This window comes from Lagenorhynchus albirostris, chromosome 1 (assembly GCF_949774975.1).
Source record: "Lagenorhynchus albirostris chromosome 1, mLagAlb1.1, whole genome shotgun sequence".
NCBI classification, from domain to species: Eukaryota; Metazoa; Chordata; class Mammalia; order Artiodactyla; family Delphinidae; genus Lagenorhynchus; species Lagenorhynchus albirostris.
Window position 1 is genome coordinate 140273057 of NC_083095.1, and position 21984 is coordinate 140295040.

The 21984-nt window shown below is 44.2% G+C and overlaps 1 protein-coding gene across 1 annotated transcript in view; it reads left to right on the forward strand.

The window, feature by feature from the left end:
- GABRA5 (gamma-aminobutyric acid type A receptor subunit alpha5) overlaps positions 1 to 21984 on the forward strand; it is a 103419-nt gene that overhangs the window by 68348 nt on the left and 13087 nt on the right. The window contains exons 9-10 of the mRNA XM_060155452.1: positions 18362 to 18505; positions 21068 to 21220. Of these exons, the coding sequence (XP_060011435.1) occupies positions 18362 to 18505; positions 21068 to 21220 (297 nt within the window). The remainder of the gene's footprint in view (positions 1 to 18361; positions 18506 to 21067; positions 21221 to 21984) is intronic.

Consider the following 21984-nt stretch of genomic DNA (forward strand, 5'->3'; position numbering starts at 1 on the left):
TGGAGTCGGGTGATATTTTCTGTCTTTATAGGCTGACCCTTTCCTGCTCCTTTCATGTGGTGTCCAGAGTTAATAGTTGTTACCTACTAACAGCAACTCAGCCGTTACTGGCAAGGAACTTCCTTCGATTCTGAGGGTTTCCTTTTATATTGCTTCTATAATTCCAAAGGGATTTGGGGGATTAGGAGAAATAAGTATGTGTGATGAGCCAAAAATTAAGTTGGATGGGAATAATTCATTTTTTTCAAACTATGATCTTCAAACGCCATGGAGAGATAAAACATACATTTATTTTGGGGAAGTAGTGTAATGGAAAGGGACTCTCACTAGGATTTATTTAAACCACTTACTGCCGTCGGATAGCTGTGCACATCAGTAGTTGGGACAAAGCCTTCAAAAGATCCCTAGGGCACCTCACTTGGGAATCACTGATTCATGTCTCTAAGAGGAAAATGAGTTGTGTAACTTAAAATTATGCTACTCTTTGTACCTGAAAATTATGCTCTTCATTTGATCAAAGGTAAAAAACAGTAAAAGTCAAAGACTGTTATTTTTTCATCATTAGTTAAATAAATTCAAGTCAATGTGATATTCAGATTTAATGGCAATGGTGTGCAGGGCAGGAGCACAAAAGCAATTTTTGGTGAAAAAAAGTATGTGAGCTTTTAACCCTTCTTCATATCATCTCATATTCAACAACTCACCAGCTGCAGTTATATCATTTATCATATTCAAAGCTAAAATATGCATCTGATAGGATCTTTTCATTTCAACATTCAACCAAACAAAACAAGATCAATTTATATATATATATGTATATATATATACATATATAAATTTATTCATTTCTTGAACTCCATAGAGAGACAAAACCAATATAACCATTTCTTCAACTCAGTAGAGATATTGAACTCTCATGCCAAATTTCTTTTTATCTGCCTGATACTTGAAGACTGGTTTGAAATAGATGAGATCGCTTATTTATATTTGCTCTTATTATCTTTACTATGATATACAAGGCAGTTTAAAAGATTTTCCTGATATATCATGTTTGCATACAATTGATCAAGAGCTACAAAACTGCATAAACTTCACCTTTCCTCAGCTTGTATGGTTTCAGCTCAGGACTTAATAGGTTTAAGAGAAGAAATGCTATTCAATGAAGTGTTTTTCTTACTTGTCTTTCATCTTTTGGATTTACTAAAAATAACTGCTTGGCCAAGTAGTTCACTTCTACCATCAGCATCAGAGTCTGCAGAGGCTAAATGTGATAGTGTAATGAGTTTCAAATTACCCAATCCAACAGTTCTCTGCTATTAGGAGACAAAGCAATGCAAACAGTCGTCATTATTCTAACGAGCCACATGCTCTGGCTTCTCTAATGCAGAGCTGGATTAACAGACATTTCTGTTATTCCTATCTCCTCTCTCAAGAATTCAAACAGTTGTTGAAATTAGCCCTGGCTTATAGATGGATACTTCCCAGTACATAAGGAAATTCCTTAAATATAATGGCATGGCTTACATTTGGAAGCAAATGCTTAAACAAATCAAGACCATTTAGAAAAGAAAAAAAAACAATTTTTTTGTTAATTTTATTTGTGAAATGGTGCCTTAAGTATTAGATTAAGTCATGAGAAAACATCTGGATTCATGAAAATATATTCTATATTAGACATGGACACTGTTTCGGTGGATCTCCAGTAGAGAGAATTTCAGACCGTCGTGGGTAGATGTCATGGCGGTAACCTGTCAGCGCATTCAGACATGTGGGATTACAACTCCGCTCCTGCCTTGGTCATGCCCAATACGGAGAGACTCAGCTCACCTGTTGGTGGTCTAGAGCGCAGGTTTCGGAGTGCCTGATGTGAGGTCTTAGAAATACATTGAAGTTTTGTCTGTGTTGTGCGTTAGTTACCCTTGATTACTATCAGCTATGTCGGGTGTGCTCTGCCCTCAGCACTCTGCTAGGTGCAGTGAGAAAAAGAAGCTTGACCGGTGCTCAAGGAGCTGATGATGGACATGTTAGATAATCAGGTTAAAACCCTTGTGAAACTGAAGGCCATTTGGGGAACCTCCTCATGGGGGTCATATTTTGAACTGAGCCTGGAAGGATTTGGATAGAAGAAGGCATAATGGAAATAAGGACAAAACACAAATGACAGGTGATCAGTTAGTGGAGGACACCCTTTGGGGAAGTGACAGGACAGTGTTACAACCCAGATAGGAAGGGCCTTAAATCCCAAAGTGTAAAAGTAGTAGGCAGAGCAGTGATGTTGTGGAGTAAGGGATGTACTGAAATCACTAGTTTGGAAGTGAAACCAAGCACTTGGAATGCCATGAAGCAGTAGAAGTGATGAGAGCTGAGAGCAGGGTGGTGGCTGGTGTGACAAGTGGATTTTGAGATGGACTCTGGGCGTGTGTATAAGAGTCAAAGATGGCATCATGATTTTAAGACCAGGTGACTTGGAAAATACTATTTTCTATGAGAAATTGGAAGTAATTGGAAGGAGCTGCTGATTTGAATGTATAAAAAGCTAATCAGTTTATGAGAGTGTAAGAAAGTGCATGGAGGGATTTCCTCCTCATACTCCCGGCCTTTGACCTGCCTCTCACTCTTCTTCACAAAGGAAGCAGCTTTTCTGCTGGGAGGGTGACAGTCCTTTGTCCTTCTTTCCTGATTTGACCCATTTAAGTCTATAGACACAGAGAGCACGGTCTCTTGACTCTCCCTCAGACCAGCCGGGACAGTGACCCCAAGTAATTTTACAAGGACCTGACTGTGGGGTGGTGATGGGCCATGTGACTAGCAAATCTCAGGCTTCCAGTGTCGCTTCCTGGGTAACAGGGCAGCAGTGTTATCTGTTCATCTCCATCTGCAGAGAGCTGCACTCACTTCCCAGTTGATTCTGGGCAAGGAAAGTGGCCTGGCAAAGCCCCACTGATCTAATTGTTACCTGCTTAATTGAAAGCAGGGATATTGGTTGTGCAATAGGCCATTAGAAATAACGTAACCACAGACATTTATATGTTACAAATTTTCTAATTTAGATTATGGAATCAATGTGTCAGGTATTGACTTGGTTTTCAGCTCAAGAGACTGAGGCTCGGTACCATTGAAGATGGGCAGGTCACGCAGGTGATGGGTGGTGAGGTCACCTGGGGAAGGTACTCAGCCCGTTCCCACCTCCAGTTTTAGAAGAGGGAGGAAGGCTGAGGACATGGGTGTCAGAGAACTCAAATCCTGTACGTTTTGCAAATCACCAAAATTCCAATTACATCCTAACCTGCATTTCTTCTAATGCCAAAGGCAGTGAATGCATAGAGTAAAAGAGGTTTCCTCACTGGTTACTGGCAGTTCCTGGGTGTCCAAGCAGCCTGTCAGATAAGACTAACCAGTGGTCCTCACACACTGGGTTTGCTTTTGACAGACAATTAGAAAGTGAATTCATGTAGAAAGATCTTCTCATAAGACTGGATTTGACACCAAGCAAAACTTCTTTCCAACCTATGGCTATGTTTCTTACAGCTACTATTTATTTATAACTGTGTGTCAGGCATGTGCTAAATACTTGACATTCATGAATACACTTTACCCTTAAACACCCCTAGGTGTTTCCCTCAATCTGCAGATGAGGAAGTAGAGCTTTGAGCGTAAAGAGGTTGTCGAAGATCATCCCATAGTGAAGGTCAGACATGTTTCTCTCGTAGTTAGGCAAAAACTCATCACTTCTAAAAGGCCTTGGAAATAAGGGGTTGATGTGCCATTGTGGCCTTTTATTCAGGATTTGCAGTGCCAGAAGTGGACAGACAGGAAGTGTCAACCCAGGGACAGAGCTGCTCTGAAAGCAGTGATGAATTCCCAAGTTAGTTGTGGATGAAAATGTTTCAAACCTTCTTGCCTGGCTCCGCTGATGTGTGGTTGGAGAAAGGCAAGCATTATGTTTCTGGAGCTCTAAATCATGACAGATGATGGCAACATGGCAAACTTGATGGCCTTCTTTACTGTCGTCCCCAGGTAAGAGATGGGCTGCCACACCTCTGACACACAGAGAAGAATTTAGTGTTGCTAACCGCCCAAGCAGAAAGGCACATGAGTGCCTCATTTATTCCCATCCTTAATTTGATGGCAGAGCAGAACTCACAGTGTTGAACTGACGTGCCGGAGGCCGCGCTGCCTCTCGTTGCTGCTGTTATCAATGCCATTAACATCGTCAATATCAATAGGCCATTTAATATTTACAGTTTGAAAAACCAGAGGATATGAATTATTAATATACATTGTAGGTGACATTCATACATCACTCTGTGATTTCAAGTAACTTTGATCTAGTTATAATTATTATTTTATTGGGTCCTTATTGTAAGATAAGTATTATTATCCACCCCCACCCCACCCCCCACCAACAATGGAGAAAGAGGCTTGGAGGACGGGTGCCCAGAGAGCCTGCAGGTAACAGAGCCAACCTCTCCCAGCCACTGATCCCTGCAGGACAGACACACTTCCCTGGTCAGTGCGCCTCTTAGCCCCAGAGCTCAAGGACAGCCACCCCCAGTCCCACTGAGGAGAGTGATGCCCAGCCTGCAGTCAGGACCGTGTCCCCAGCAGTCCAGTCTGCACGCCCACCTCTGTGCCTCCACCACCCCACAGGTCCCACCTGCATCCCCACATTCTCAGTCGACGTCCCTCCAGGCCACCCGAGGGGTCACCTGCCCCACTCTCCCAAATGCCTCATTCGTCCCGAGTGTCCTCCCTCTTCAGTGTGTTGCCAGCTCTTTGCCCTCTTTCCCGTCTTCCTTGAGGATGCTGGGCACTGAGTAGGTAGCTCCATGGCGGAGGGGGAGGGGGAGAGGGGAAGCATAGTTTTCTGTGCTCCGTACTCTTTTTATTTTTTTCTATTTCTTTTTTTATTGAGGTATAATTGACATATAACATTATTTCAGGTGTACAACATAATGAATTTTTTTAACATAGTTTTACATCTTTATTGGAGTATAATTGCTTTACAATGGTGTGTTAGTCTCTGCATTATAACAAAGTGAATCAGTTATACATATACATATGTTCCCATATGTCTTCCCTCTTGTGTCTCCCTCCCTCCCACCCTCCCTATCCCACCCCTCTAGGTGGTCACAAAGCACCGAGTTGATCTGCCTGTGCTATGCGGCTGCTTCCCTCTAGCTATCTATTTTACGTTTGGTAGTGTATATATATCTGTGCCACTCTCTCACTTTGTCACAGCTTACCCGTCCCCCTCGCAATATCCTCAAGTCCATTCTCTAGTAGGTCTGCCCTACTAGATATTTATTCCCATCTTGCCCCTAGGTTCTTCATGACCATTTTCTTTTTCTTTTTAGATTCCATATATATGTGTTAGCATATGGCATTTCTCGTTTTCTTTCTGACTTACTTCACTCTGTATGACAGACTCTAGGTCCATCCACCTCACTACAAATAACTAAATTTCGTTTCTTTTTATGGCTGAGTAATATCCCATTGTATATATGTGCCACATCTCCTTTATCCATTCATCCGATGATGGACACTTAGGTAGTTTCCATCTCCTGGCTATTGTAAATAGAGCTGCAATGAACATTTTGGTACATGACTCTATTTCAATTATGGTTTTCTCAGGGTATATGCCTAGTAGTGGGATTGCTGGGTCATATGGTAGTTCTACTTGTAGTTTTTTAAGGAACCTCCATACTGTTCTCCATAGTGGCTGTACCAATTCACATTCCCACCAGCAGTTCAAGAGTGTTCTTTTCTCCACACCCTCTCCAGCATTTATTGTTTCTAGATTTTTTGATGATGACCATTCTGACCGGTGTGAGATGATATCTCATTGTAGTTTTGATTTGCATTTCTCTAATGATTAATGATGTTGAGCATTCTTTCATGTGTTTGTTGGCAGTCTGTATATCTTCTTTGGAGAAATGTCTATTTAGGTTTTCTGCCCATTTTTGGATTGGGTTGTTTGTTTTTTTGTTATTGAGCTGCATGAGCTGCTTTTAAATTTTGGAGATTAATCCTTTGTCAGTTGCTTCATTTGCAAATATTTTCTCCCATTCTGAGGGTTGTCTTTTGGTCTTGTTTTGGTTTCCTTTGCTTTGCAAAAGCTTTGAAGTTTCATTACATCCCATTTGTTTATTTTTGTTTTTATTTCCATCTCTCTAGGAGGTGGGTCAAATAGGATCTTGCTGTGATTTATATCATAGACTGTTCTGCCTATGTTTAACTCTAAGAGTTTGATAGTGTCTGGCCTTACATTTAGGTCTTTAATCCATTTTGAGTTTATTTTTGTGTATGGTGTTAGGAAGTGATCTATTCTCATTCTTTTAAATGTAGCTGTCCAGTTTTCCCAGCACCACTTATTGAAGAGGCTGTCTTTTTTCCACTGTACATTCCTGCCTCCTTTATCAAAGATAAGGTGACCATATGTGCGTGGGTTTATCTCTAGGCTTTCTATCCTGTTCCATTGATCTATCTTTCTGTTTTTGTGCCACTACCATACTGTCTTGATTACTGTAGCTTTTTAGTATAGTGTGAAGTCACGGAGCCTGATTCCTCCAGCTCTGTTTTTCGTTCTCAATATTGCTTTGACTATTCGGGGTCTTTTGTGTTTCCATACAAATTGTGAAATTTTTTGTTCTAGTTCTGTGAAAAATGCCAGTGGTAGTTTGATAGGGATTGCATTGAATCTGTACATTGCTTTGGGTAGTAGAGTCATTTTCACAATGTTGATTCTTCCAATCCAAGATCATGGTATATCTCTCCATCTATTTGTATCATCTTTAATTTCTTTCATCACTGTCTTATAATTTTCTGCATACAGGTCTTTTGTCTCCTTAGGTAGGTTTATTCCTAGATATTTTATTCTTTTTGTTGCAATGGTAAGTGGGAGTGTTTTCTTGATATCACTTTCAGATTTTTCATCATTAGTATATAGGAATGCCAGAGATTTCTGTGCATTAATTTTGTATTCTGCTACTTTACCAAATACATTGATTAGCTCTAGTAGTTTTCTGGTAGCATCTTTAGGATTCTCTATGTATACTATCATGTCATCTGCAAACAGTGACAGCTTTACTTCTTCTTTGCCATTTTAGATTCCTTTTATTCCTTTTCTTCTCTGATTGCTGTGGCTAAAACTTCCAAAACTATGTTGAATAAGAGTGGTGAGAGTTGGCAACCTTGTCTTCCTCCTGATCTCAGTGGAAATGCTTTCATTTTTTCACGATTGAGGATGATGTTGGCTGTGGGTTTGTCATATATGGCCTTTATTATGTTGAGGAAAGTTCCCTCTATGCCTACTCTCTGGACGGTTTGAATGGGTGTTGAATTTTGTCAAAAGCTTTCTCTGCATCTATTGAGATTATCATATGGTTTTAGTCCTTCAATTTGTTAATATGGTGTATCACATTGATTGATTTGCATATATTTAAGAATCCTTGCATTCCTGGAATAAACCCCACTTGATCATGGTGTATGATCCTTTCAATTGCTGTTGGATTCTGTTTGCAAGTATTTTGTTGAGGATTTTTGCATCTATGTTCATCAGTGATATTGGCCTGTAGTTATATTTCTTTGTGACGTCCTTGTCTGGTCTTGGTATCAGGGTGATGGTGGCCTTGTAGAATGAGTTTGGGAGTGTTCCTCCCTCTGCTATATTCTGGAAGAGTTTGAGAAGGATAGGTGTTAGCTCTTCTCTAAATGTTTGATAGAATTCGCCCGTGAAGCCATCTGGTCCTGGGCTTTTGTTTGTTGGAAAATTTTTAATCACAGTTTCAATTTGAGTGCTTGTGATTGGTCTGTTCATATTTTCTATTTCTTCCTGATTCAGTCTTGGCAGGTTGTGCATTTCTAAGCATTTGTCCATTTCTTCCATTTGTCCATTTTATTGGCATAGAGTTGCTTGTAGTAATCTCTCATAATCGTTTGTATTTCTGCAGTGTCAGTTGTTACTTCTCCTTTTTCATTTATAATTCTATTGATTTGAGTCTTCTCCCTTTTTTTCTTGATGACTCTGGCTAATGGTTTATCAATTTTGTTTATCTTCTCAAAGAACCAGCTTTTAGTTTTATTGATCTTTGCTATCATTTCCTTCATTTCTTTTTCATTTATTTCTGATCTGATCTTTATGATTTCTTTCCTTCTTCTAACTTTGGGCTTCTTTTGTTCTTCTTTCTCTAATTGCTTTAGGTGCAAGGTTAAACTGTTTACTCGAGATGTTTCCTGTTTCTTAAGGTAGCTATAGACTTCCCTCTTAGAACTGCTTTTGCTGCATCCCATAGGTTTTGGGTCGTCGTGTCTCCATTGTCATTTGTTTCTAGGTATTTTTTTATTTCCTCTTTGATTTCTTCAGTGATCACTTCGTTATTAAGTCGTGTATTGTTTAGCCTCCATGTGTTTGTATTTTTTACAGATCATTTCCTGTAATTGGTATCTAGTCTCATAGCGTTGTGGTCGGAAAAGATACTTGATACAATTTCAATTTTCTTAAATTTACCAAGGCTTGATTTGTGACCCAAGATATGATCTATCCTGGAGAATGTTCCCTGAGCACTTGAAAAAAATGTGTATTCTGTTGTTTTTGGATGGAATGTCCTATAAATATCAACTAAGTCCATCCTGTTTAATGTATCATTTAAAGCTTGTGTTTCCTTATTTATTTTAATTTTGGATGATCTGTCCATTGGTGAAAGTGGGGTGTTAAAGTCCCCTACTATGAATGTGTTACTGTCGATTTCCCCTTTTATGGCTGTTAGTATTTTCCTTATGTACTGGGGTGCTACTATGTTGGGTGCATAAATTTTAACAACTGTTATATCTTCTTGGATCGATCCCTTGATCATTAGGTAGTATCCTTCTTTGTCTCTTCTAATAGTCTTTATTTTAAAGTCTATTTTGTCTGATATGAGAATTGCTACTCCAGCTGTCTTTTGGTTTCCATTTGAATGGAATATCTTTTTCCATCCCCTCACTTTCAGTCTGTATGTGTCTCTAGGTCTGAAGTGGGTCTCTTGTAGACAGCATATATATGGGTCTTGTTTTTTTATCCATTCAGCCAATCTGTGTCTTTTGGTGGGAGCATTTAATCCATTTACATTTAAGGTAATTATCGATTTGTATGTTCCTATTCCCATTTTCTTAATTGTTTTGGGTTTGTTACTGTAGGTCTTTTCCTTCTCTTGTGTTTCTTGCCTAGAGAAGATCCTTCAGCATTTGTTGTAAAGCTGGTTTGGTGGCACAGAACTCTCTCAGCTTTTACTTGTCTGTAAAGGTTTTTATTTCTCCATCAAATCTGCATGAGATCCTTGCTGGTTAGAGTAATCTTGGTTGTAAGTTTTTCTCTTTCATCAATTTAAATATGTCCTGCCAGTCCCTTCTGGCTTGCAGTTTCTGCTGAAAGATCAGCTGTTAACCTTATGGAGATTCCCTTGTGTGTTATTTGCTGTTTTTCACTTGCTGCTTTTAATGTGTTTTCTTTGTATTTAATTTTTGACAGTTTGATTAATTTGTGTCTTGGTGTGTTTCTTCTTGGATTTATCCTGTATGGGATCTCTGTGCTCCCTGGATTTGATTAACTCTTTCCTTTCCCATATTAGGGAAGTTTTCAACTATAATCTCTTCAAATATTTTCTCAGTCCCTTTCTTTTGCTCTTCTTCTTATGGAACCCCTATAATTCGAATGTTGGTGCATTTAATGTTGTCCCACAGGTCTCTGAGACTGTCCTCCGTTCTTTTCATTCTTTTTTCTTTATTCTGCTCTGCAGTAGTAATTTCCACTATTTTATCTTCCAGGTCACTTATCCGTTCTTCTGCCTCAGTTATTCTGCTATTTATCCCTTCTAGAGCATTTTTAATTTCATTTATTGTGTTGTTCATCATTGCTTGTTTCTTCTTTAGTTCTTCTAGGTCCTTGTTAAATGTTTTTTGCATTTTTTCTATTCTATTTCCAAGATTTTGGATCATCTTTACTATCACTATTCTGAATTCTTTTTCAGGTATACTACCTATTTCCTCTTCATTTGTTAGGTCTGGTGGGTTTTTATCTTATTCCTTCATTTGCTATGTGTTTTTCTGTCTTCTCATTTTGCTTATCTTACTGTGTTTGGGGTCTCCTTTTTGCAGGATGCAGGTTCGTATTTCCCATTGTTTTTGGTGTCTGTCCCCAGTGGCTAAAGTTGGTTCAGTGGGTTGTGTAGGCTTCCTGGTGAAGGGGACTAGTGCCTCTGTTCTGGTGGATGAGGCTGGATCTTGTCTATCTGGTGGGCAGGTCCACATCTGGTGGTGTGTTTTGGGGTGTCTGTGGACTTATTTTAGGCATCCTCTTTGCTAATGGGTGCGGTTGTGTTCCTGTCTTGCTAGTTGTTTGGCATAGGGTGTCCAGCACTGTAGCTTGCTGGTTGTTGAGTGAAGCTTGGTGTTGGTGTTGAGATTGATATCTCTGGGAGATTTTCGCTGTTTGATATTACGTGGAGCTGGGAGGTTTCTTGTGGACCAGTGTCCTGAAGTTGACTCTCCCACCTAAGAGGCACAGCACTGACTCCTGGCTGCAGCACCAAGAGCCTTTCATCCACGCGGCTCAGTTAAAAGGGAGAAAAAGTCGAAAGAAAGAAAGAAAGAGGATAAAAGAAAATAAAATAAAGTAAGATAAAATAAAATAAAGTGATTAAAATAAAAATATTTATTAAGAAAAAATAATTTTTTAAATAAAAACAAAACAAAACAAAAAAAACGGATGGATAGAACCCAAGGACAAATGGTGAAAGCAAAGCTATACAGACAAAATCTCACAGGGAAGCATACACATACACACTTATAAAAAGAGGGAAAGGGGAAAAAATAATAAATCTTGCTCTCAAAGTCCACCTCCTCAATTTGGGATGATTCGTTGTCTATTCAGGTATTCCACAGATGCATGGTACATCAAGTTGATTGTGGAGATTTAATCCTCTGCTCCTGAAGGTGCTGGGAGAGATTTCCCTTTCTCTTCTTTGTTCGCACAGCTCCCGGGGCTCAGCTTTGGATTTGGCCCCGCCTGTGCATGTAGGTCTCCGGAGAGCGTCTGTTCTTCGCTCAGACAGGACAGAGTTAAAGGAGCCACTGATTCTGGGGCTCTGGCTCACTCAGGCCAGGGGGAGGGAGGGGTACGATGAGGAGTGAGCCTGCGGCAGCAGCAGCCAGCATGACGTTACATCAGCCTGGGGTGCGCTGTGCGTTCTCCCGGGGAAGTTGTCCCTGGATCCCAGAACCCTGGCAGTGGCGGGCTGCACAGGTTCCCCGTAAGGGAGGTGTGGATAGTGACCTATGCTCACACACAGGTTTCTTAGTGGCAGCAGCAGCAGCCTTAGCGTCTCATGCCCGCCTCTGGGGTCCGCGCTGTTAGCCGCAGCTTGCGCCAGTCTCTGGAGCTCCTTTAAGCAGCACTCTTAATCCCCTCTCCTCGCGCACCAGGAAACAAAGAGGGAAGAAAAAGTCTCTTGCCTCTTCGGCAGCTCCAGACTTTTCCCCAGACTCCCTCCCGGCTAGCCGTGGTGCACTAAACCCCCCTGCAGGCTGTGTTCACGCCGCCAACCTCAGTCCTCTCCCTGTGCTCCCACCGAAGCCTGAGCCTCAGCTCGCAGCCCCGCCCACCTCCATGGCTGAGCAGACAAGCCTCTCGGGCTAGTGAGTGCTGGTCGGCACCGATCCTCTTTGCGGGAATCTCTCCGCTTTGCTCTCTGCACCTCTGTTGTTGTGCTCTCCTCCGCGGCTCCGAAGCTTCCCCCTCCGCCACCTGCAGTCTCCACCCGCGAAGGGGCTTCCTAGTGTGTGGAAACCTTTCCTCCTTCACAGCTCCCTCCCACTGGTGCAGGTCCCGTCCTTATTCTCATGTCTCTGTTTATTCTTTTTTCTTTTGCCCTACCCAGGTACTTGGGATGTTTCTTGCCTTTTGGGAGGTCTGAGGTCTTCTGCCAGCGTTCAGTAGGTGTTCTGTAGGAGTTGTTCCACGTGTAGATGTATTTCTGATGTATCTGTTGGGAGGAAGGTGATCTCCGTGTCTTACTCTTCCGCCATCTTCCCCTGGCCTCCCCCGTACTCTCTTTAGATACATGTCTGTGCTCCCAGTCTTTTCTGACTCTCAGAACTGCCCTGGTCACTGAGACCTATTGTCCCAAGGTTTGAGCTTCTTTTTCTTTTTGAGTTTTGGGATTCACCTTTTCCAACCCACTCACATCTTCCAGGGGTTATGGGGGCCCCCTTAACTCTTTTGGCCAGGGTACAGACTCACAGCCCACGTGTGGATTGGGACTGGAGTGGGGGTTGTTAGTGGGACATTGGCAGCCCTCCTCACTGCAAATGTAGCCGGGAAGGGGGAGGCCAGCTTCACAGTGCAGCGGCTCTGCCTGCTATGAGGCAGAGGAGCTGGGGGAAGATGCAGGACAGTGGCACAGGACAACAGGAGCACAAGCTGCCTGAGACAGTCTGGGGACTGCCAGGAGATGCTGCCTCATCACCATGTACTGTCCACTCCATACTCACAGCCCCAGCTAGAATCCAGTGTGGCCACTCTGCTCAAGTCCATGTCTCAGTACCATGGCCCTTCAATATTCAGGGTCCTGTAGCATCTAAATAATAGGAAGATAGAAATCTCATGTCTTTTATGGGGAACTCAGGGCACCATCCAAGTCTCAGCATATGCCTGGTGGTGTCTGTGACCAGACACTTAGAAAGCAGCTTGCCAGGGTGGAGCACATCGTCAGGCCTCACCTCCCTCATCCCCAGCCATGTTCCCCCAGTAGAGAAGGGACATTACGGCAGAATGCACTGTGTTGGGTAACTCCAGTGCTGTCCGTGTGAAATCAACACTTCTGTAATACCTGAAACTTGGAAATGGAAGGTCATGCTAATTTAAAAAAAACGTGACAAGAACAGTCAACCTCCACCTGCTGTGTAAGTCAAGTGTAGCATCCATGTTATTCCATTGACTGCTGTAGCTGGTCTACTCTATTTACGTCCTTCTATTTCATGTCTTACTAATATGCAGATGAACATTGGAATCATGTCACTAATTCTCAGGGTTCTGACCACCCCCTCGCCGAGCAGCCTTCTGATAAGTTGGGATCCCATATGGCTTTGCTCAGAGACAGGTTACACTGGTTATTGGAACCATGTTGAGTAACACACATCTGGAGGGAGAATGTCTAGCACAAGAAAGAAAGTGATACAACTTCACTGAAAGATATTTCAACCTAGAAGAATACTTTGTGTTGCTCTCAGCTCATACATTAGCAGTCAGAAATGCTCTGTGACTGAGAATGCCTGGGGTGCTCATCTGGGCCCATACTACCCATGGCGGCCCCTCAGACATTCCCTGACCAGAGGCAACGCTGAGGCTGGACTGGCCTTTGTGGTTCCTATGATGATTGCAAGGCATTCTCAGCAACAACCACCAGGGAACTTTGAAAAAACAAGGCTTATTACTCAGAGCTCTCAGAGGGTACACAGCACGCCCAGGGCCACACAGCACTGTCACGGGTAAGGGAGAGAGAAAGAGCGCAGACCCAGGGCTCTACCCTTATTGGGGTCCAGGGTGGGGTGCTTAGGGTTTCACCAGTTCAATCTTTATTGGCAAATTTAAAACATAAGAACAGGAATTAGGCACTCTAACTAGGGAGAAGTGGGGTCATCAAATGACCAGTTATCTAGGTCACCTTGGGCTTTCTAGAAGGGGAACTGCATGGGTGGACCTGCCCTTCATCTAGTAGTGTAGCTGGGAACATGCCTATGTGAGGTGGATGCCTTTTAAATAGTTGCCTCGGCAATGGAAAGCTTAATGCCAGGCACTTACATTACAATCAAAAAGGCTTACTGTCAGGCACTTTCACTCCAAAGACCTAAATACATATCAAGTCTGTGATAAAAAGACTCAATACCATAAGATGTCATGTGTCCCCAATCTGTAATCTATAGATCCAATTCATGTCCAACATAAATTTCATCAGAGTATTTTTGGGAAAGCCTGATGAGCGGATTCTAACATGTATATGGATGAGCAGAGGACCAAGAACAGCCAGGGCCCTATGAAGAAGAAAAGCTGGCACCTCGCCCTTCCAGCTGTTCTTGTCTAGAATTCTAAAGTCTGCGTAGTTAAGACAGGGGAGATTGAAATTGGAGTAGAAAAAAGGAGCAGAACAGAGAATCCCGCAAGAGAGAGGCCATGCCTGATGGAGACCTTACTTGTCAGAACAGGCCCTGCAAGTAAGTGGGTGGGAGGGACAGCTTAATGATTTCGGTGGCAGCACCAAAAACCACATGGAGAAGATCTGATTGGATACTTATGTAGGAAAATATATACAGAAGTCAACTGTCTGTGATCAAGGCCCTAATGGTTAAAGATGGAGCATTCCAGCTTTGATACTACATGTGTAACATCAGGAAGGCCTCCGAAATAAGATGCAGAAAGATTAAAAGGTTGATAAATTTGACTAACTTAACATACCATTTATCAAAAAATTTTTAAAAAAATGAACAAAGTGAAATAGCCACAAACTTGAAGAAGATATTTGCAACACATGGAGCAAAAAAAATATGTATATCAGAATATATTTGAAAACATGAATCAAATGGGTAAAAAACACAAAACAGATTTCACAAAGAAAACATAGGCAAGGCAAAAAAAGCCCCTTTGTTTAGTGATGTCTGCCCAGAAGGTACAACTACAAAGCAAACAATGCAATGATTATCATAAAGTTCAGAATACCACCTGTGGGGAGAAAGTGAGCCTTTGGTGAGTCGTGCGCCTAGAAGGTTCTGACGTTTTCCTCTGTGTTAAGCTCAATGTTTGCTACATACATGCTTGTTTTATTATTTTCCAAGTGTTACGTATACTCTTTTGCACATAAAGCAAGAATAAGGAAGTGATGTGCACTAGCAAAGAAACTCCCACACTTAGTGGGAACACGGCTCATTACTAACGTGACCTCTTCTGGCTCCTTCTGTGGAAACCTCATCACACGTGTAGTCCTGCTTGTCTGCCTCAGCAGTGGCCACACCAGGAGCCCATTCGCAGTGCCGGGCACCAGCCCTGCCTGGTGGAGTCCCGGAGCCTGCTGTCCTGCTTAGGGATGCCTTCCCTGCCAGCCCATCCCATCTCCTGAGACGTCTGCAGAGGCCTCCCTGTGAGGGTACATGGGTTCTGTTCCATCTGGAGTTGGCGTCAGGCTGCGAGCCAAGCACACAGCCTTGTCCAGAAGGCATTGGGTGCTGTGTGTGGCAGCTGGGAAGATACAGAGGCGGGTGTGCAGGTTTACCTTCAGGGCCCTCAAGAGCCATGGGGAACACTTGAGCTCCCCTGTTCCTTAAAGCCAACTGCTCCTCTGGAAGTGCTCTTGCTGAGGTGAACAGATGCCACGAGGCCCCGAGGCCACTTCTCAGCTGTCGTCTGAAGCCTGTGACACAAGCCCCTGCGAAGCACACTCCCCATGTCCTCCCACTGCAGTGGCCGCTGCTCCAGTGGCTCTGCAGCTCCCTCCTCACCTTCCCAACCTCTAGGCCCTGCAGCACCCTCCCCTCCACCAACATTCACTCTGCAGGTGACCCTGTCACCAGCCCCTGCTTCAAGTGACATCTGTGTGCCGATGCCTCAAGAAGTCACATCCTCACCAGGGACCAATCCCATGACTCCTGACTTGTGTGGCCCACTGTCTGCTCAGCATCCCGAGGAGACCTCTCATAGGCCTCTCAACTCTGAAATGTCAGCACCTGAATGCTGCTGTTTCCTCAGAAGCTGGGTTGTTCCAGAATCTTTGCCATCCCAGAGTACAAATGAGCCATCCAGATGCCTGGTTTGGTCACCCTCTTCCTCTCACAGCTCACATCTGATTTGTTAGCTGATTGGATGACCCTTTCCTTTAAAATGTATCCCTATTTTCTCCTCTTTTTACCACTTCCAGCCACTATCATCTTTCACCTGAATTATTTTAATATTGCCCTAAGCACTCTCCTGTTTCTGTTCTTTCCCCCCCTGCATTCTAGTCTCCTGTTTCAGCCAGATGGGTCCTTTTACAGCATGAACTAGGCTATGTCACTTACTTGCTTATCCCCGCCCCTGCCTTCCTGGCTAGCTCAGAGTAAAAGGCAAAGGCCTTAAATAGCCTTGAGGCAACGTTTATGTAGTCTTTTCCTCTGCCCTCTGCTGTCTACCCTGTCCAGCCACACTGCCCACCTGCCTTCTCCTCAGGCATTGTAGGCACACTCTTGCCCCAGGACATGTGCACTTGCAGTGCCCTTTTCTGGGATACATGTCCTTCTGACAACCACGTGGCAGGCTCCTGCACAGCCCTTGGGTCTCTTAAGTTATGCCTTCCCAGATTACCTTATTTAAAATAGCACCTCTTTTCTCTTCATAGCTTATATTTCTCCATAGCACTCACTACCACCTCACATGTAACATGTCTTATGTGTATTTGTCTCCTTCCTCTGGGAGAGAGTCTTCTGTTTATCAGTCCATCTACCTGTTCCAGTTTTCTACTGCCATGACAAATTATCACAAACTTAGCAATTTAACTGAAGCAACACGTTTATTAAGTAACCTTATTGTAGTGATCATTTTGCAATATGTATCAATACATATATAAAATCATGATGCTGTACACTTTAAACTTATACAATGATACATGTTAATTATATCTCAATAATCAAAAACGTGTTATCTTACAGTTCTGTTGGTCAGAATACAGTGGATTTGCCTAGTGTTTCAGCTCTGGGTCTCCCACGGCCAGAATCATGGTGTCAGCAGGGCTGCTTTCCCTTCTGGAGGCTCTGGGGGCAAATCCACATCCAGCCTCTCTCAGGCTGTTGGCAGGATTCAGTTCCATGGGTTGTAGGTTGAGGTCCCTGTCTCCTGCTGACTGTCACCTGAGGGAGTCATTCTTGCCTTCTATGGGCTGCCCACATACCTTGGCTCATGGCCCCTTCCTCCACCTTCAAAACCAGCAATGGCAGTCGAGTCCTTTCTTTCTGCTTCGAATCTCTCTGAGCTGGGTCTCTCTGACTGGCCCCAGCTGGAGAAAGTTCTCTGTTTTTAAAGGCTCAAGTGATTATACGGGGTCCACTGGGATCATCTAGGATAATCTCCTGATTTTAAGCCCATAGCTTTAATTCCATTTTGCACAGTGCCTTTTGCTGTGTAAGGTAACAGTCACAGGTGTGACACCAGGGGTAAAGTTTCTGCCTTCTGCACCACCCTCCCACCAGGACAGCATGGACAACAGGGCAACAAGTGCCTTCTGAAAAGAGAGACCTTTATAGTAGCTGATGTGATCAAATGCTGCTCCAAGTTGTTAGAATCAAAAACAGAGGGAATTCCCTGGTGGCACAGTGGTTAAGAATCTGCCTGCCAATGCAGGGGACACGGGTTCAGTCCCTGGTCTGGGAAGATCCCACGTGCCGCGGAAGCCTGCATGCTAAAGCCCACACTCTGCAACAAGAGAAGCCACCACAATGAGAAGCCTGCGCACCGCAACGAAGAGTAGCCCCCGCTCGCCGCAACTAGAGAAAGCCCACACGCAGCAACGAAGACCCAACGCAACCAAAAATAAATAAATAAATAAAAGCAAAAACAGAGACCAGGCTTGAAAATTCCCTGAGCAGACAACCAGTTTAGTCCTACAAACAAAGCTTAATTTAGCTTATTTTTTAAGGCTAACTCGACCTGGGTCATTTCTTCCTTATGCCTCTGAGAATCATAAGCAAAACTTAAACTGTTTCCCAAGGTTGATATGAGGTAAATACTGACCATTTCCCTATCATTTAAGAAAATTCTAATACTGTAACCAACACTGTGACGAATAAACAAACCATCACCACTTTGCCACCATACAAGATGCTTTGTAGCAGTGTACCCCTGAGCCTCAGTCCATGCTTTGGTTTGAGTGCTCCCGGTTTCCAAACTGTCTTTTTGGTGTGTATTCATTACTTCTTGGGTGATTCATTGTTCTTACTTTGACTGTTTATGAACTGTTGACAAGGCACTCTATGCATTACATCCTTACAGAGCTCTTGTAATGACAACAGGAGCCCTAAGAGCTGGGAGAGCCCCAGACCCTGTGGTCTCAGGCCCGTGCGACAGTGCACCCTGAAGAGAAGATACCCTGTAGGAAGCACTGGGCCCGGCTTCTGAGCACTCTGCCCTTTAGAAATGAGAAGGGCCTGAACCGTGGTGCTGTCTGCCCTGGTCTGACTGCCTGTACTTTCTTTAGGTCATTTAACTTTGACTTTCTAATCATCTCTCGTACTACTTTTATAAACATCTTTGGTTGTGCCACGCTGCAAATGATTCCATGTTTACACCCCTTTTTCCTCCCCCATACAGATGCATATCCTAATTCTGAAGTTGTCTATGTCTGGACCAATGGCACAACCAAGTCGGTTGTGGTGGCAGAAGATGGCTCCAGGCTGAACCAATACCACCTGATGGGGCAGACAGTGGGCACAGAGAACATCAGCACCAGCACAGGTAAGCCTCACCCCCCATTCAGGGGCGCACACCCTGGGAGAGCCCAGGACTCTCCTTAGCCACCTGGGCCTGTCGTGCTGTGCTGGCCACAAGGAACCTTCCACATCGGGCCCCCTCCCTCCAGCCGCACATGGAGGCATCAGCTGTGGCATCCTGGCATTAAGGATCATGAGAGCATTAATCTGAGGTGCATTTGCCTCCATGTGAGCAGCCCTGGTGACCGCAGGCCCTGGCCGGAGCCCTCATGGACCTACTTATATAACATAGTCCTGCCCAAGCACTGAGACATGAGGGCAGCAGCCTCTGCAGGAAAGGTAGAGAGCTTCCTGCAAATACTCTCATTTACCTGTTCTGCTATCTCCCCACTTTGAACATTTCAGAGGTTTTCCTGGGGTTGAATTTGGGAAGCACAACCGGGCACCATAGAAATAGCTGAGGCTTTAGCAAGTGCTGTCACACCTGCAGGCACAGGGCTGGCCTGAGCCCGCAGGGCAGCACAAGCCAGGCTTCACCTGACACAAAGTGGGCAGGGTGTCCAAAGGAACACAACGCGTTCCCTTCTTGCACCTGCAAGGGGTGTCCTCAGACACCTCCTGGCCACAGGAGGCCCAGCCATAGAGGTCATGGTCACAAGCTTGGCTGTGAGCAGGGGAGGGTCCTGCAGGGCTTCTCATGGCAGGAGAAATGTAGAACAGGGATGGAGAAAGTCCTGCTTGCAACATGAGTTCTAAGCCTCAAATGTTATCCTGGTCAGCGTCACTCTGTCAGCATCACCACCCCCTGGAGCTGGCTGGAAGCACAGGGACGTGCAGTGCATGCCTCCTCTCACACAGGCACTCAGTGTCCGTCCACTGGCGTGGGCTGGCATCCTGGGGAAAGGGCCTGGCAGGGCTGGGAGGAGGCTGCTGTGCCATGTGATTACCGTGTTAAAGGCAAGGGAAGAGAAAGCAGACCTGATTTTATGGGAACAAGTGAAAAGGTGGCACGGCAGAGGTTTGGGGTTAAGAATTGCAATGCTAATGGAGGGTGCTACAGTTGGGAGTCGTTTCATGTCGTTCTTTAAAAATTTATAAATGGGTTTCTGCTCTATTTGCATTCCAAAAAGATGGTCTTTTTTTGAACGTTATCTTATATTGTTATCCTCAACTCAAAAATAGAATGAAAAGAACCACCACAACAAAAGAATTACAAGTAGGAGAGTAACTTCAAATCCTAATGCAAAGAAACAGAATGGCATTTTCCCTCTTCTCAAGAATTGAGAGGCAAAATTGGATCATGATAAAGATGTCTTTGCTACTAAACATATCTTGCCCCCCTTCTCTCTGTCCCTGTCTCCTCCTGCTAGGCCTGAGCCTATTCCCCTCCTCTCACCTGCTCTCATCTGCCTGGGGCTGTGGGGAGGGCGTGGTGCATCTTGGCCCTGAGGGAATTTTGGTCTCCTCTTCTGTAAGAGGGCAGAGTTTGCCACATATGATCTTAACTCATGCTGTGAGAAAAGGCACGTAGGGACACATCCACAGCTGGCCTTGCTGAGCACTGGGCTTTGAATCCAACAGCAGGCGTCCGAGCTATGTAATCAGTCTCAAATGTCTCAACATTCTGCCCATGCAGCCAGCCGACCACCCTCGAACAGATGGCCCCACCAGGGGTCTACCTTAGCAGAGACCCCAGGCCCTTCCCCCCACATTCACAGTTCCACCAGGCTCCCTGGCCACACCATCTACTTGTTGCAATTCAGCTGAAGAACTCTTGTCCTCAGATCAACTCAGCTCTGCCTCCACCTCTCAAAGCATCCTTCCCATCTCCCCAGGGAGATGCAAATTCACACAGCAAAGGAGACTCTGTCTAACACACCCTCCCACCGCAGCTGCCTTGGCTCCTTACCAGTTCACCATCAGGGCAGCATCGTTCTCCGCAACGAAGGGGAGGTCTGCACTCGCCTCCCACACAGCCAGCCAGATCCAGAGAAGGCACTGGGGCATCGCCAAGGAAATGCCCTCACTCTCTCTGTGGACCAGCGGAAGCTCAGAGTGGCCAGCACCAGTGGCCTCCGGAGGCTGTTGCTCCTCACCCCCAAGCCGGCTGAGGGGGCACAGAGCCTGTGGGGAAGTGGTAGCCCCCCACTCCTTCCAGCCCTCCCTGGCTGGGAAATGAGGAGAAAACAATCCGCCCACGACAGGGCTCTGTGATGTCCTGAGTTACATCTGGAGAGGCTAAATCCTGAAATCCTGATAGCAGTAGCAGTGAGGGGGGCAGGTGGAGAGTGGCATAGATTGTGACCAGGGATTAGGAAAACACACAAATCTGATTTTCCCCAGCAAAGCATCCACCAGCAGAGGCTCTTCAGAGGCTGGGGGTCAAAAGACTTACTTATAAAATGACCGTTAAGAAATCCATGCATCCTTCAGCCTCTCCTTCACCCAAACAATACAAATAAATGCTTGTCCAAAGGGAGGGTGGAGAGAAGGGAAGCTCCGGGGCTCTGACCAGGGGCAGGAACCACAGGGCAGGACTGTAGGGTTTCATTTAGGTGGCTGACTGCAGTAATTTGTTCATTTGCAGGTGAATACACAATCATGACGGCTCATTTCCATCTGAAGAGGAAGATCGGGTACTTTGTCATCCAGACCTATCTCCCCTGCATAATGACTGTGATCTTGTCGCAAGTGTCCTTTTGGCTGAACCGAGAATCAGTTCCAGCCAGGACAGTGTTTGGTGAGTGTCCCCAAGCCAGGCCTGTGACTGCCTCTAACACCCCAAAGACAGCAGCCTCAAAGTCCCTAGTGCTGCCTGTCTATTCTGTGACCTAGAAAACAAACAGACCAGTTAGTTATGAATTCAGTGTTAAAGAGTAGATTTAGGGCTGCTCTCTGAACCAGGGTTCAGAGCAATTCGATCACTGTTTCCCTTTTGAAAAGTCTTTCACTAAGAGCCTTTTTTTTTTTTTTTTGAGGTTTGAAATTGCCAGCAATCTGTCTTATGTGGGATTTTGCTACGGTATTTTCACAAGTCTCATAAAGTACTGTTTTCTATGTTATCAGGCAGTTTTCTTTGAAATGTGCATGCCACTTTAAAATTAACTCCCAAGTGGCAGTCAATATGTTACATGTGATATGATAGTAATAGATTAAATGTATATAAAATATATATATTACCTTATGTATATATAAATGTAATATATATGAGATATACATACGTACGTATGACACATGTATATATGTATACATATATATGATAAGAATTTAGAAAATTATCTGACATCCTTGAGACATAAATCAAGTTTAGCAAGATCCAGCTCAGGAAGTACCTTAGCACAGCAGACATGGTTGAGTGTTTGACTTTTACGTGGAAGCTCATTTCATCAAAATCAATGTTAGAAGTAATTTCGTGGGTCAGTTGTAATGGATGCTCACATCTTTCTAAACTGTAAAGTACTATTCCCGCCTCAGCTTTTCCTATTGCACTGTCCCTTCCAAAGA